The sequence below is a fragment of the Papaver somniferum genome, chromosome 4, assembly GCF_003573695.1.
Source record: "Papaver somniferum cultivar HN1 chromosome 4, ASM357369v1, whole genome shotgun sequence".
NCBI lineage: Eukaryota > Viridiplantae > Streptophyta > Magnoliopsida > Ranunculales > Papaveraceae > Papaver > Papaver somniferum.
The window spans coordinates 140,947,074-140,963,461 of NC_039361.1; the positions used below are offsets into that span (position 1 = coordinate 140,947,074).

At 37.7% G+C, this 16,388-nt stretch overlaps 1 protein-coding gene across 4 annotated transcripts; it reads left to right on the plus strand.

The window, feature by feature from the left end:
• Positions 1–1,933: 1,933 nt before the first annotated feature.
• LOC113271387 lies at positions 1,934–9,728 on the plus strand. Of its 4 annotated transcripts, none has more exons than XM_026521237.1 (10): positions 1,934–2,398; positions 2,996–3,058; positions 3,254–3,345; positions 3,853–4,677; positions 5,396–5,492; positions 5,566–5,706; positions 5,799–6,464; positions 6,563–8,761; positions 8,878–8,911; positions 9,084–9,219. In XM_026521237.1, the coding sequence occupies exons 1-9, from the start codon at positions 2,338–2,340 to the stop codon at positions 8,895–8,897; spliced, it is 4,164 nt and encodes a 1,387-aa protein (XP_026377022.1). In that variant the 5' UTR covers positions 1,934–2,337; the 3' UTR covers positions 8,898–8,911; positions 9,084–9,219. The 4 variants fall into 4 exon arrangements, with proteins under 4 accessions (XP_026377022.1, XP_026377023.1, XP_026377024.1 ...); XM_026521238.1 differs by having other exon boundaries at positions 9,049–9,187; XM_026521239.1 differs by lacking the exon at positions 8,878–8,911 and having other exon boundaries at positions 9,049–9,179.
• The last annotated feature ends 6,660 nt before the right edge of the window (positions 9,729–16,388 follow it).

The following is a 16,388-nucleotide window of genomic DNA, read 5'->3' on the forward strand; positions in this document are numbered from 1 at the left end:
TTAAATGCATAATTCGCAGCATAAGTCCACTATGTTCATTTTGTGGGCAACATGAGGAAACAATTGAATACCTTTTTATGCACTGTTCTTTTGCTAAAGCAGTTAGGAATTAGGTCCCAATCCTGTTCGAATCAACTTTAGCAACACTACTGAAATAATAGATATTTGTAAGGACCCGTTACAAACACCAAATGATGTAATATCTCTGTCACTGGTTTCAACCAAGATGTGGTTCATATGAAAACAAGATGTAACAAAGCATTCCAGGGATCATCTCAACAACCCCAACAATTAACACTAGAAATTCAAAGACATTTGAACTATTAGACAAGGAGATACAAAACCAACAAACAAAAGTAGAGAACAAGGAAACCAAAAAATCCCCCCCACCCCGGACAACTCAAGATAGGCACAACTTAAAAATTAATTTTGATGCAGCATGGATTTCAGATGCCATTTCATCCAGTTTTGCTCTTATTCTGAGAAATGATACAGGTTCCTTTGAAGAACAGGAGCCTCAACTAGTTCAGACCCGCAAGAAGCAGAGGCAATAACGTTGCTGCAGGCAGCAACATGAGCAGCGAAAAAGAATCTCACAAATTTCGGTATAGAAGGAGATTGTGAAAGCTTAACTTAGTTACTGAATGGCAATCCAGTGGCCATATCTTGGAGCAACAAAGCTATTTAAGAGGAAGCAGACATGCAAGTCTTTGTCAAAAAATTTTAGGATTTCATTTTATACCCGTATCGGGTAATGAAGTAACAGACATATTAGTTAAGGAAGCAGATTTTTTTAAAAATATTTTAAATTGGGACAATATCCCTCTTTCTTGTATTAATAAAAAAACTGTTAGTAGATAAATTTAATATTAGGATAAGAGATTCCTCGCTCTCCGTATTGGATGGCTCTACTACTGCTAATGGGTTCCCGATTGCCCTTCGGGTCCGGTATTGAATCATAAAGCCGGGCCCGTTAGCAATATAACTATCCAACATGTAGAACCATTAGGAATCGATAAATATTCGGGTCCTAACGAGTATTACCCGCCGGGTCCTAACGAGTATTACCCGCCGGGTACCCGTATATTTGTCTTTTTGTTTATTATTTTTTACCTAAAATCAAAAGCTTCGTCTAGTTTTGTTTAGATTTTTTTTATTCATTTTTCATCTATTTTCTTAGATTAATCCTAACCAGAACATTTACATAGATTTTACATTAGCTTTGTATAAAAGAATTATTAGTTTCAAGTCAACATGATGAATATAAAAAATTTTAACAAAAAATATAGTTGATTTCAAAAGACTCGATAAACGTCCGGGCTCGATGGGTATTTAGTATTTTTAACGAGTCTGGTTCCGGGTCTATTATTTTAGGAAACAGAGCCGAAACTGTTAAGACCACGAATCGAATAGAATAATCGGTTCCGGTTTCGGGTAATATACTACTCGTACCTAATTAGACTCGTTGACATCCCTTGGCTCTTCCCATGATGTAGTTGAGGCTCCGGCCTAGTTTCTTCTTTAATGAAACTAAAATATACATTTTTTAGAGGAATGTTCATGAAAGTTGACTCGATAATCTACCATCCTAAAAATCGGGTTTGCGTACGACTTATAGGTTTCTGAAAATCGAAAAGTCAGAAATCATTTTGATATTAATTTTTTAGAAACTTTCTTCAAAAGCAGAAAAGTCAGCTTGTTCTGCTTCTATAAGCCCATTGGTGTAGACAAGATATGTACACGGCGGCATACAGCTTCAAAACCTGTCTGATGTTCCTCTCCTGAAATCGGTAGAGATGCTCACGTCATGTGTTTTCTTCCTTGTAAACACGTGGCCCAATGCTAAAATTCTCACATTTACGGATTTACCATTAAATTCCTCTTCTTGTATACTTTTATCTTTAAAATTTTATCAAATCTCTCTCTCAGAAGCCAATTTTTTTTCTCACTCCCAAAATTCCAAGCTCTCTTCAGTTATCTACCACCACCCAAACCCTCCTCACCCTCACCTTCGTCGTCGTCTTCATCTCTCTCTCTCCCTCCCTCCCTCCCTCCCTCAAGAACTCTGTTATACCAAAACGTGAAAACCCCTCAAAACCCTAGAATTTCAGGATACCTTGAAATTGGAAATCTCAATTTCGATCTCTTTCAATCATTATCGAATCACTTTACTTCCTCCATTCTCATCAATCAATCTCGTTTCATCTCTCCCTCCCTCTCTCTCCCTGTCTGTATACATCTAACTCTCTCGCTGTCTGTATAACCTAACTCTCTCGCTGTCTGTATCTCTGTTTGTGGATTTTGATTGATTGTTGTGAAATAATTCACTGAGGCGCCATGGCGAAAGGAAAGGTTGATTTTCTAGAGGATCTAGTTTTACCGAAAGCGGCTGCTAAAGGTATTATTATTAGGGTTTATTGTTTATTTGTACTGATTTGATTTGATTTGATTAATTTTTTCGTTAAGAGTGATTGTGAACTAATTTTTTTATTATAAATTGATAGTTGATGGATCCCGTTGTTGTAATGTATTCGGTTTTGATCTTATGTTTGATTGGACGATATGGATTGAATTTCTTAGTTTGTTTCGGTTGTTGATCTTTTATTTTTGTGTGTGTTTGGAGTTTTTAGGGTTTTAAATAGATGGTGGTATGTGATTGTTTCTTTCTTGCTTGTAGCCTTTTCTCAAAGTTATACATCAGATCAGATTAGATTAGGAAGCTGAACTGCTTGCTTATGTGTGGTTCTTAGCATGGATAGTTTAGGCTTTTATGACATTTTAGTTAAACAGTTGGTACCGGAGTTTTAATGGACATGAAATTGTTTTGTTTTATAAGGAGATTGTTGGTGCATTTTTCCCAATTCTTGTCAATTATTGCATGATTCTGATTTATTTGTACTTTTATCCTGCTTTGGTTACTGCTCCATTCTCAGTCAATTGTACTTGTTAATCTGTGATTATCTTTGATAAATGATTTAATTTCATCTCTTATCAGATGAGGGCACTGGAGGAAACAATGATGCAAAGTCGCTGTTGGGGTTTCTTGATGATTCAAAAGGTCATTTCCATATGTTCCCTTGCCTATTATATGTTTATGAGTATTTTTGCGAAGTGATTTTTTGAAATCTTGTGAGTGCTTTTTTGCTGAAAAAGAGATAATCCTGCATACAGTCACTAGTTACTTCTTTCTACTTTCTTATCTGTGTAGTTTGAAAGATGTCTTACTTAGGTTATTTTTGCTGTATATTTGCAGATCAAGCTTCAGACAACATCATACCGCTGTCTCCTCAATGGCTTTATGCTAAACCAACTGATATTAAGCCAGGTGTTACCAATGCACAAGGGGTAATCTGCTGAACTTTTATGAGTAGCAATAGTGTACCCTGAAGGTTTCTAACCAACTAACTGGCACATACTGTACTCCAAAATGTTGCTGGATCATTATGATGTAATTAGCTAGTTACAGTTTTGTATTAAGCTATACATTATTTCCAACTAGGAGTGCAATTGGCTTCTGTCTAATTGATAATTTTTTGTTCTCCATTCATCATTCCATTTTAATCCTGTTATTCTGAGCCTGATACTAGAATTCGAGAATTCAAGCTTTGTGTTGGATATGCAGTCTCAAGTCATGATTCTATATTTGTTTCTAGAATAGTATCTAGTATTAAACTGCTTGGGGGTGTCAAATGAATTGATTGTTTACCTTCTGATTAATGAACCTGCAAAATAAAACTTCCATGATCACGCTGGGGAAACAATTGACTTACGGTACATTGGTACTTTTCCTTAAACCGTGCTTACTTCATCAATTTACATTCATTGATTTCACATTCACTTTTGGATATACAGGATTTGCGAAACTCCACCGATCTTGCTCAGAAAGATGGTTGGCGATTAGTTGGATCGCAGGACAAGAAAGACCGGGGAAAGATTGGAGGTGACACTGAAAATGCTCGTCGCTGGCGTGAAGAAGAAAGGGAAACTGGCGTGCTAGGTAGAAGGCGAAAAGAAGATAGGCGCAGTGACAGTGTCTCAAGTAAGGAAGCTGTTGAGGCTAGAGCTTTGCCTTCTTCTGATAGGTGGCACGATGTTTCCAACCGTAATTCTGGTCATGAATCACAAAGAGACGGTAAATGGTCATCTAGGTGGGGTCCTGATGACAAAGAGAAGGAATCTCGAACCGAGAAAAAGGTCGATAGCAAGAAAGAAGAATCTTACAGTGACAAGCAGTCATCTTCTGTTGGTAACCGTGCAATTTTGGAGCGTGAAACTGATTCTCGTGATAAATGGAGGCCTCGCCATCGTTTGGAACTTCATTCAGGCGGGTCATCAACCCACCGTGCTGCACCAGGATTCGGTTCGGAGAGAGGTCGGATAGAACCTTCAATTGTGGGTTTTGCTCCTGGTCGAGGAAGGGCAAGCATCGTTGGGAGTCCATCACTAAGTAGGCCTTCATCCTCTGGCCCAATTGGTGCTGCTCCTGTAGATAGAAAGCGTGTTGTTTCTGCAGATGCATTTTGCTACCCTAGAGGAAAACTTCTCGATATCTATCGTAAGCAAAAGCTTGTTCCGTCTTTTGGCGAAGTTCCTCTCAGTATGGTGGAAATATCCCCAGTAACTCAAAAAGATTTGGTCGAGCCGTTGGCCTTTGTTTCACCTCAGGAAGAAGAGGAGGTAAGATTTAGGCGTTATATATATATATACATATATATATATATATATATATTTTAATGCTTTTGCTCCTTCTACTATTTTTATAATCGCAAGTTTGTCAAGAGTAGGTAAAAATTGATGTGTTTGAAACACATTATATAAGTAACATTTAGATGAATATTTTGAAAGCATCAACTCCTCTTCTTAAACTCTCTCCTGTTAACAGCGCAGCTTCAAACACAGTGTTTAATAAACCATGAAGGAACTGATTCCTTTTAGAGCTTCCCCCCCCTCTCTTAATGGTTTGTAGTGGGAATTTTATATCTGGTTTTTATTGTTCATTGCATAAATGAACTTCTAGTAGATGAGCTTTGGTCCTTAAAGGTTCTAAGCATCATGTTTGTTTCTGTGTAACAATCACGGGTCTGTTAAAAATTATATAACTAGCAAGATGTGCATTGTTTAGCTGGTATAGGTCATAGGTGCTCGAATGATATTAATAGTGGTATGTCAAACTCCAGTAGTTTTCATGTCCATAAATGTTTTAGGTTTTAAGCATCATGACTGTTGTTGTGTAAGGATCTTGGGTCTGGGTAAGAACTACATCAACAGCAGGATGCTGTTGAGCATGGCATAGAAAATAGGTGCTCCAAATGATTAAAATGATGGTATACGTCCTGTTACATGAGGAGGTTTTGACTTCGAATTTCATCTGCTCCTGTTTTCAATGTATCTACAGGGTGTTCTCAACGAGATATGGAAGGGGAGACTCACCAGCAGTGGAGTTGTATATTCCTCCAGAGACAAAAGCATGAAGTCCAATGGAGATATGACAGGTAAAAGTGGCTTAAATCCTACACAACACTGCTTACAGATTTTTCTAAATGTTTAGCACTCGGTTCTTTTCAGGTATTACTGTGATGTCTTCGATTGAAAGCCAACAGGGTGTACCTTCTACTGCAAACTCACAAGAAAGTCGTGGGTGCTTCTCAAAGGCTTTGATTGGTGATGAAATAGGTGTCCATGATTCACAAAAGAACTTGTTAGATGGTACCTTTTCAGTCTTTGACCTGTGTTCATTCTCTACTTAGTTTAAATAGTGGGACAATTTAATTTTAAAGACAAATGTTGTTTTGTTTCAGCGAAAGAAGCATATCATAGTGAAGGCGGGAATAAGGCTTTGATCACAGTTGGAGAACATCACATATCCAGTGGTTTGGCTTCCTTAACTATCAAGGATTGTGATGTTGGTATAGAAGGAAACTCTGGTAGTTCAGTTCTCGGGGATAACCTTAAAGTTGGTGAGAATGGGTTGTCTGTACATTCCGGTTCTGTTTTAGAGCCCAAACTTGAAAATATTGATTCAGTTGCTACCTTAGAAAGCCGTAATAAGCCATTTAGTGACTCCAGTTCTTTACAAGAGGTTTCAAGCACTAATGAGCAGTTTTTGAAGAACAATGAAGAATCTAATCAATTAGAAAGGGATACCCCACCCGAGGAATGGAGTTTATTTTATAAGGATCCTCAAGGGGAGACGCAGGGGCCATTCTTAGGCGTGGACATCATTTCATGGTTTGACCAGGGCTTTTTTGGAACTGATTTACTGGTCTGTTTATCTGATGCTCCAGACGGAACTGCTTTTCAAGAACTTGGGGATCTCATGCCTCATCTGAAACTTAAATCTCTGTCCAACTCTGATGGCAACCTTGTCTCTAAGTTGGATAACCTTTCTGATGCTGTTTCATCTATTCCTGAACCCAGTCATCCTGATAGTCAAAACTTGCACGATGTTGTCCCACGAGATAAAGGTCGGTTCTTTTATTATATGCGCTATTAAGACTCGCCATCATTTATGTTATGTATTATTACTTATTAGGTTGTTCTCATTTTTTGTTTTCGTTTGCAGAAGTCCTGTTTCGTGGAAGGCGCGGAAGTAGCAATAGCAATTCTAATGGGGAGTTGTATTCCAACATTAACGAAGTGCAGGCAAATTCTGCTAATATCCCTGTTCCTGATGACTTAAATAAGTTGCATCCCTTTGGTCTTTTATTGTCTGAACTCGAGGGAACTAATGCTAGGCATACCCAGCTGTCAAACATGTCACCTGGAAACGGTGATCAGGGACGTTATATGAATCCTAGTGCTGGAATGAATATCCCTTTTGTAGGTCACAAGCAGAGTTCATTTGATACCATGGCTGGCTCCCCAGTTGGTGGGGAGGAGTGGTCAGACATTTACAGAAAAAGTATGCCTCCTAATCCGAACTCTAGTGGTCACTTTTCACGCATAGAGCAAGAAAGTGATCGGTTTGATTTAGCGGAGCAGTTTATGGCACAGCAATTACACCAACAAAATGTGCTTTCTTCTCATTCGTCTCTGCATTCGAAAGGACTCAGTCTGGAGCAATTTCCAACTTCCTCTATGGAACAGTTTCAAAATTCCGTTCTAGCTCTGAGCAGAAACCCTCTTCACCAGCAACAATCAATCACTCAACAAAGATCGGAGTTGGAATTGTTAAAACTTAGGCTTCAACAAGAGCAACAACTGCAGCTCCAGTTGCAGCAGCAGCAGCAGCTTCATCAGCGCCGTATGCAACTGCAGCAACAACAGCAGCAGGAACAGCAGCAGAAGTTGCTCCTCGAACAGCTGCTCCATCAGAAGATGCATAATCGTGGCTTTGGGCAGTCTGAAATAGACCATCTAAGAGCAAGCAACATGGTTGATCAGGTACTAATGAGGCAGCGTCTTCGGCATGAGCTGCAGCAACAACAGTCCCGTTCCTCTATAGCGCACCCTGATCCACGTCTTGAGCAGCTTATGGAAGCAAGATTTGGTCAACACCCACACAGGGAACACCATAACGATTTACGGGACCTTCTTTCACGTGCTAAGCAAGGTCAGATTCATCCCCAGGAGTTACAACTCCTCGTTCAGCTAGAGCAGGAGCAAGCTATGGCATTAGCACACCAGAAAATGATGGAAGAAGAGAGGCGTAATGGTGCAGTTTGGTCTCTTGATGAAAATCGTCAGTTTGTCCAGCCTACAGTTAATCCGCTGCAGGATCAATTTGGTGGAGCTGGCCCAGCTGATTTTTACCATCGACAACAGAGGCCTTCATATGAAGAACAACTAAGTCATCGCGATCAAAATCTGGCAGTACATCAACTGTTGCAGAGAGGCGGTTATGAGCCAGATTCAGTTCCATTTGAAAGGTCAATATCTTTGCCTAATGGAGGTAGTGGTCTTAATTTAGATGGTATAAACGCCCTGGCTCATCTTCAAGGTCGAGATATTCAGGAACGACACACTCAGATGCACCCGGCTGGGCAAATGAATAATTTTTCTTCTGGTATTCAGTCTCACCACCAGCCTCACATTCCTGACCAGTTCCTCCCTTCAAACTTTGACGCACTGGAGCGACGCAGCTCTGAGAGCAATGGGCAGCATGACAATAATTGGATAGAATCTCGCATTCAACAAATGCACCTTGAAGCTGAAAGGCAGAGAAGGGAGTCAGTTACTGGTTTGCAACCCAAAGAACCTAGTTCCTGGGTTCCAACTGGAGTCATAAATGGTGAGAGCTCTGACAGAGTCTTAATGGACCTTATGCACCGGAAACAGGGGATGCACTCTGAAGACCCAAATTTAGCACGCCATTCCTTCAATCTCTTCACAGATCAACAAGCAGGTCTAAGCAATTCTTTCACTGGAGGCACCCACCGCTCTAATGTGGGAAATTCATTGCAGGACGGGTTGGTTAATGTCGGCATGGATGAGCGGCATAGCAGTTTGGAAACTGGGGAACCATTTTCCAATAGATCCCATTCTGGGGCATTACACGAAGAAGAGTTGTTCTTTTCAAGTAGGCCCGAGTTGTCCCAGACCGGTTATGGGGATTCTGGCATGCGTGTTGCTAGCTCAACTGTGGAGAGAGACTCACCTGAAGGAAAGGTGGAAAATAAGCGTATGTCTGAAGGCATGTTCACAACTGACTGGGCAATTTCAGAGGCTCAAGTTAGCATGTATGAGCAAGGAACGATTCCTAGGGATAGTGGGGAGCTTTCAGCTGGTATCCCTAGCAGGCACACTTCACTTGGCAACTCCGGTAATTTTTTTGTACATTCTTGCGCTTTTGGATCCCAGGCCCTTATTATCTTTCTGACTCTGATTAGTTGGCAAAATGCACATTTTGTTCATGAGAAGCTAATTGTGATGATGCAGGTGTACATGCAGTTGCTTAATACTGCATTCAATGGTAGTAAAATCCCCTCAAGTTTTCATATTTTTCTATGTATAATCTTTTTACTCACCGTGGATCTTACTTGCCGAAGTAAATCTTTGAGGGGTTTGGCAATCATCTTAAAGTTTTGTTTCTCTCGTCTCTCTTTGCAGTGTTCAGTTTCTGATTTTATTTTATTTTTCATTAGAGGGAAGACAAGATTCTGAAACCATGTCTTCCTCGGGTATGAAAGATACAAGTTTCAGAAGAACCTCTTCTAGCAGTGACACAGATGATGCTTCAGAGACATCATTCATAGATATGTTGAAGAGTGCCAACAAGAAGCAGCAGCAACAACAAATGATGGTAGAGGGAGGAGGTGATGGCAGCATGGAATTATTGGATGGTGCACAAGGGAGATATGGCAAAAAGAAAGGAAAGAAAGGGAAGCAAATTAATCCTGCTCTCCTTGGTTTCAAAGTCACCAGCAACCGGATCATGATGGGGGAGATCCAACGCCTAGACGAGTGAGACAGAGTAAGATAATAATGGTCATTGTTGTAGTAGTTTATGTTCATTGTAACATCACGTGTTGTTCTTCATTTGGCAAAGTCAGTCTTCTATCAAACTGTACAGGAAATGCATTATACCCCCACTTCTTTGTATAAAGTGAGCAGGTATCTTTAGCGGCAAACGAATACCTTTTTCCCATTTAGTCTCTCTATTACTGTCAGCGCAAAGAGATATAGAGAATATGTATAGAAAATGTCTTTCACTGGTTTACATATAAGAGACTTGTATAGAAAAGGCCTATAATAAATAAGACTGTTTTCTTTTCATCGTTATCAATTTAGCAGCAGTTTCAGTTTTGAATTTGTGAATCTCTTGTTGAAGGCTATTGGTCTGTTGGAAATCTCTTGCACAAATAAATCTCCTGCGCATAAGCTATTATGTCTCAGGCGACTGTATGCGGTGTAGAAAGTGGTTCTACATACAACGGTCTCACTAAGCATGCAAGTAAGCTTCATAAAGTAGTTTCCACCATAAAACCCTAGTTATAGTTCTAGCACAACAATTGCAATGTTAAGGATTTCTATATAAAAGAGAAATAATTACAAGAAGGAAGATTTACAGCAATTTACAGAACTCACCTAAGTCTTTACAGCAGAAGGAAGATCTCAGTCATATGTTACTGTTTTGCCCTTTCTCTCAAGCAGTTTGGCAGATGTTCTTTCCTCAGCAATTTACTTCTATCATGCAACATTCTAATATCCTTTCTTGGATCCAAAGCTGGCAGAATAAGGATCTACCTTTTCTATACAGAACACACCTAAGTCTCTCTTCACTTGGTAGCCTGCATTATGCATTTTATATGGAAACATAAATGTAGAATCATTTTTAGCAACATAACTCCAAATCATAAAACTGTCATCCATCATGTAAATTCATACATCTCATATCATCATTTGCATAGTCACACAACTATACATATTAACCTTTTTAGAGATAGACACAGTTTAAGTAATGTCTGGAGACCTCCTACCTTACAGTTTCTCAAAATAAATATTGATGCTTCTTATAGCCGTAAATATCTTTTAGCTGGAATTGGAATAATAACAAGAAATTCTGCAGGAGCATATGTCATGGGCAGATCAACTTTAAAAAGAGCATCAAGTGTACAACAAGCTGAAGCATGGGCAATGTTGGAGGCAATGTAACCGGCAACTTCAAATGGTTGGTCTCATGTTATCTTTGAAACTGATAACATTAGTAATAGTACTTATTTACAACAACAGTCTTCCCTCACTCAATGACAATGCTTTTTCTTAACAAATGTGTGAACCTATGTGATATTAATCCACTGTGGTCTTGTGTGTTTGTCCATAATGTTTGTGATAAAGCTGCAGACGCTTTAGCAAAAGCAGTCAGGAAGTACAATGTATGTGGGGAATGGTGGTCTCAGCCACCTGACTTGTGAATTCCCTGCATAAACCAGGATGTAACAAATCTTTCAATGTAATATATGACGCCTCTTGTGTTTTTTTTTTTTTTAAAAAAAATCACCGTGTTGAATCTGTCTTTTTCCTTTTCTTTTTCTCGTTCCTCATCTCATTGCCTCCATGAAAATTCCATTCCCTCCGAAAAATTTCCCCCGAAAACAGTCTCTCGCCAGGATATAAAAAAAAAACTGGGTTTGTGGCATACACGAAACTTTCCTTCAAGAAGTTTAATTAGTCATTGAATAGTAAAAGGACAAAGCTCAATATCCACCGAATTTTCATAACCGCAGTAATCCAATATTTGATTAGTGTTAGTTTTTATGATTAGTGGCTAATATTAATGATTAATCATAATATTAGTGTTAGGTTTTAAAGATTAATTTTTTCCCTAAAGATAGTTAGAGTTATTGTAGAAGAAAAAGAAGAAGCGAAGAAACAAACATTTTTTTTGCTGAGGTTTTTGTGATTGGTGACAAATGTGTGATTCTAGTGAGGAAGCCAAATCTTCATTTTGTAAAGTTATGAAGATTTGGATATGGCTGATTATTTGGTTATATGAATGATTCTAATTCAAACTCAACCCAAATCTCAAGTTCAAGATTTTTTATGAGCCAAATCCCTAAGGTGAATACATGGATGAGGAACCTTATGCCAATAACCTACAAGTATACTTTTAGATAATGTTTAATGTTCTTTTTATAGGTTGAATTTTTCAGAAAAATGAATTTTTACAAGCAAGTTCAATTATCCAGTGTTGGGTTTGATTTATATTCGTTCGCCAAACCTTGTTTTAAATGAGCAGTTCAGCTTATAATGGATAGGCGAATTGTGATTGTATCACAGACGTAAGTACAATGTAGGTAATACGAGAACAATATGGAATGGGTCAAATTGACTCAATGATTTGCACAAGTTCTTTTAATGGATTGCACGTACAGTATTAAAAAATATGAGATGCCCTTGATTAACATAGTCAGGCACATATCCACCAAAGAACCATTCACAATGGCCTTTTGTTTTTTGAATACGTGTCGAAGGAAAGTTACATTTGGGGGATATAAGAATGTAAGTTAATCTTGTAGGAGGATACGCTTCCAAAGGTGATAGTAACCGACCAAGGAAAATCATTGATGTAGGCTATTAGTAAGGTCTTTCTGGACACCTAAAATTTTCTTTCTATATTTAATATATAGAACAATGTTAAGAAAAACTACCAACCTGAAAATTTAACCGGTTAAGTTGAAAGACCTAGAGAAGAATCTAAACTACCATAGGAATAACAAGAAAAGAAAAGGGAGGAATTCAAGAAAGAATATGAAGAGAATAAAATGTTTCTCACGCGAATGGGATACTTTGACATGGTCAATAACCAAAGACTGTACAAAGAAAATATTGATATGCTTATTGCGCATCGGGGCTGTAGCGTCCCCTAAGCTAGAAGTTGATTAATCCAAGAGATTAACTAGAGAATGAGGCACTAACGATCTAAAACATCTATTTAAAACACTAAGAAAGAAGTTCTAAACAAAGATTAACCCGAATCGAAGCCCTCTCTGAAAGAAATACAAAAACTCCTCTCAAGTGACACGTATTTAATAATGAGTTGGTTTACAAATAGAATATAAACAAAACAAACAAACATACCGGAAGCTAACTAACTAACAAAACCAACTCCTCGAAGCTTTTATCGCCACGTACGCATCTTGATCTAAATTATTACTTTAATCATTAAATATTTACTAATGAGATTTTAATTATGTAAAGTTCATTACAATACTATTTGATAAGTGTTAATATTACTTTTGTTATGATTATTAGTGATCCTATTGTCATTTATTATTATTAACACTAGTGGTTGAACTATTATCTTAATTACTTTTACAATTTAACTTTATTTCTACTTTAATAGGTTAATGGTTCTAATTACGAGAAAATGTATTCAATTAGTTTTCTAAGCAAAGTTTGGGATCTAACAATTCACTAATAGAAGCAAGTCTTCCTAACATGAATGGTAACCCATGCTTGTAGTTGGCCTGTCCAGGTTAGCAAGACCGGACGATGGTTTCCTATAACCAAAGATAGCACAAACACACCAGAATTTCAAACCTCACTATTCTCCAGTGCTAGATTATCTATGTGTTAAATGATTAAGACTAACTAATCCTTATTTCTCTATTGAAATTTCTAAACTATCATGTAACTGGTTTCAACCTACAATTTTTACTTTAAAATTTATATAATAATATACATACACAACACAATAAACAAACAAACCAGCATGTTATACAAAACAATCAAACAATACAATTTATTTTTTAGTTATTGATTGTTTTTAGTGATTTAGGATTTATCTCACAAACCAACCCAGTTCTAAACTAGTCTCATTTACTAACTCGCACTGACTATTCCTATTGTTCCCATGTAAGATCTAATAGTGAGCTCTGATACCAACGTTGTAGCGCCCCCTAAGCTAGCAGGTGACTAATCCAAAGGATTAACTATGAAAAGAGGGATCTAACATCTAATTAAACATTAGGAAAGAAGTTCTAAACAAAGATTAACCCGAATCTAAACCCTCTCTGAAATAAATACAAGAACTCCTCTCAAGTGTTACATATTTAATAGTGAGTTCATTTGCAAACAAAATATAAACACAAAATAAACATAGCGGAAGCTAACCAACTAACGAAACCAACTCCTCGAAGCTTTCATCTCCACGAGCACAACTTGATCTGTTTCTGATACTGAAAGTGGGAATTGAGTGAGCACATCATCCCGAAGGGTGCCCAGTAGAAATAACAACTATCTTTCGAGTATTCACTAGAATGATTTAAAGATAATGCAGGTTTTTGCTAAAAACGATAAAACGCGGAAAAACAGATAAAACATATTAAAATATTAAGTTGTACTGAAATATAAAGTTCTACCAACCAATAAACCGGCGCACATTCACAACATAAATAATAGTTGAGCGACGTCTTCCTTCTGAGTAGCAAGGCTGTTGCGGATTCTTCAATGATCATTAAAGCCCCCCCTGAGGTTTTCGGCCTCAAAGTCTTAAACGATATGTACCTTACCAGTACCTCATTCTACGCACACTTTATATATCAAGTCATTCTCTCTAAACACCAAAACATAATATAATAGCTTTTGAAAGTAATTTAAAAGAACAGTAAACATCCATGTACGAGACATGCGTTGCCCGTACATAAATAGGGAAAATAATATTCAGTGACACGAGTACACACCTATTAGTTTATTAACCTTGCGTTTTTAAGGGCCACTCAAAAGGATTTAGGGGCCAAAAATAAAACAAAAAAGGTCACCCAAAGGGAAAATGTAGCCAGCCCTTATCTCGCATAATTCGTAATGGCAAAATTACCCTTATATATTCGGAGGATATGATAACATTTTTATCCTCCGATTTCAATCAGAAGACAAAAATTTACCCAGACTTCCGATTGTAGTCGGTGCAGTATTAGAATGATTTCTGTTTCATTTTTTCCATTTATTTTTCATTTTTGAGTTGTTAGAGTTATAGAGAAGAAGGTGAAGGAAAAAAGGGAAAACCCATTTTATCACTACAAAAATGGATGGATATGAAGAAGAAGGTGAGAATCATGGCGAAGACGATTTGGGGTGTATGTTGAATGATCCAAACTTTTGTGGAGAGGAAAACCTAGACGACCCTTTCATGGAAGAAAATTGAGAATCGCCTGATATTGAAGCTAACGATGCATGTAAAACACAGGTATTGTGTTAAGAAACTCAAATACTCGATTTGCATGCGTTTGTGTGCTTTTGTAAACAAGAAAAACAGATTATTGCATGCATTGAATGCCATGAACTACCCAGATTCGGTAGATAATTTCTCGAATAAACTTACGAATATAACACACTGAGTACCAAATATGTATATTCGGTAGTTCCAAGATAGTAGTTTACTCCCGAATATGAGAAAAAACCCCAAACTGGTTTTCCAAAAAAATCTACATTCGGTAGTTATGTAGAGTTATTTACCTCTGAATGGCCCCAAAAACGAATTCCTCAAAAAATTTCAAAACTCAGTATTCTTATCCTTTACAATCATTAATAGTTTAACATTATTTGACTGCCGAATATAACAGTGGCCTCAAAATAAAATTTCCGAAAACTTGAAAATCGGATGTTTATCGATTAAAGTTATCTCCCGGTTATTTATATTCGGCTGTTTTACTATATATTTTAGATTCCGATTATATCATTTTTTGCACTCAGTAAACTGTGTACATTCATTTGCATAAATCGGGTGTTTTGGGTAACCGATAGGATTCCGAATATAGTATATTCGGCAGTTTGACTTATTTAATAACCTCCGATTATTGTATAATAATTTGTTGCTTTCATATGCATGCCGTTGAAGAGTTTGTTGATGATTTCTATTTGAGGCCCGACACTTCCCTATACTATGCAAACGATTTGGTATACTCATTACTACTTTTCTTTTTTTTTCAAAATTTATACGTTAAATGGTTATGCTTATTAGATTTGTTTTGTTTTATGCACGTTTAGACATTTGGAAGTAAGAAGGAGGCAAAGGAATGGCTTATGAACAAGGCAAAAGAAAACATGTGCGTGGTAGTTCAAAATAATCATGTTAGTGACACTCGATTTGAAATGATTTGTGAGCGAGGTGGGACGCGAAAGAGTCACGAGGGAAAGAATAGTAAGTACGTACGGAAGACGAATAGGAAATACCGAAGCAATACCAAGAAGATAGGATGCCCATTTAAGATTGTCTTCTATAAGCCCGATGGTATTAAAGGTAAAGAGTATAAAATGTATAAAGTTGATAACGGTTGTCACAACCATGATGATCCGTTGGATTTAATTGGACATGTAATGGTTGCCAAGTTAAAACCACATCAAATGCAGAAGGTGAGGTCTATGCGGATCCAAAAAGCGAGTGCGATCTTAAGTAAAATAAAGGCGGACGACCCCGAAAACTTGTCTTCTTTGTCTACAATTAAGTCGGCCCTAGCTACGATCAAAAGGACTGAATGGGATGGTAGAACGGTCATGCAACAATCAGAGTGGTTAGCGGAGTTACACGTCTACACCTTGAGAAGGGAAGAAAAGGATGGTATAGTGGTTCGTATTTTCTTGGCACATCCCGAAATGATCCAATTGGTTCAATTCTTTCATCAAATTTTGTTGATAGATGCTACTTATAAGACAAACAAGTATAACATGCCGTTGTTGAACATTTCTTGCCATACTTCGGACAAAAAAACGTTTACGATTGCATGGGGTTTAATGGATCATGAGAACAATGTGAGTTTCATTTGGATGTTGGAGACGTTGAGGTCCATTTATAACGGTGATAATTTTCCAAGGGTTATTGTAACAGATAACGATCAAGCCTTAATGCATGCAATAGCGGTAGTGTTTCCGGAAGCCCAAAACTTGCAATGTACGTGGCACATTCAATGCAATCTTAAAACCAATTTCCATCATCATTTCCAAGCTAAAAG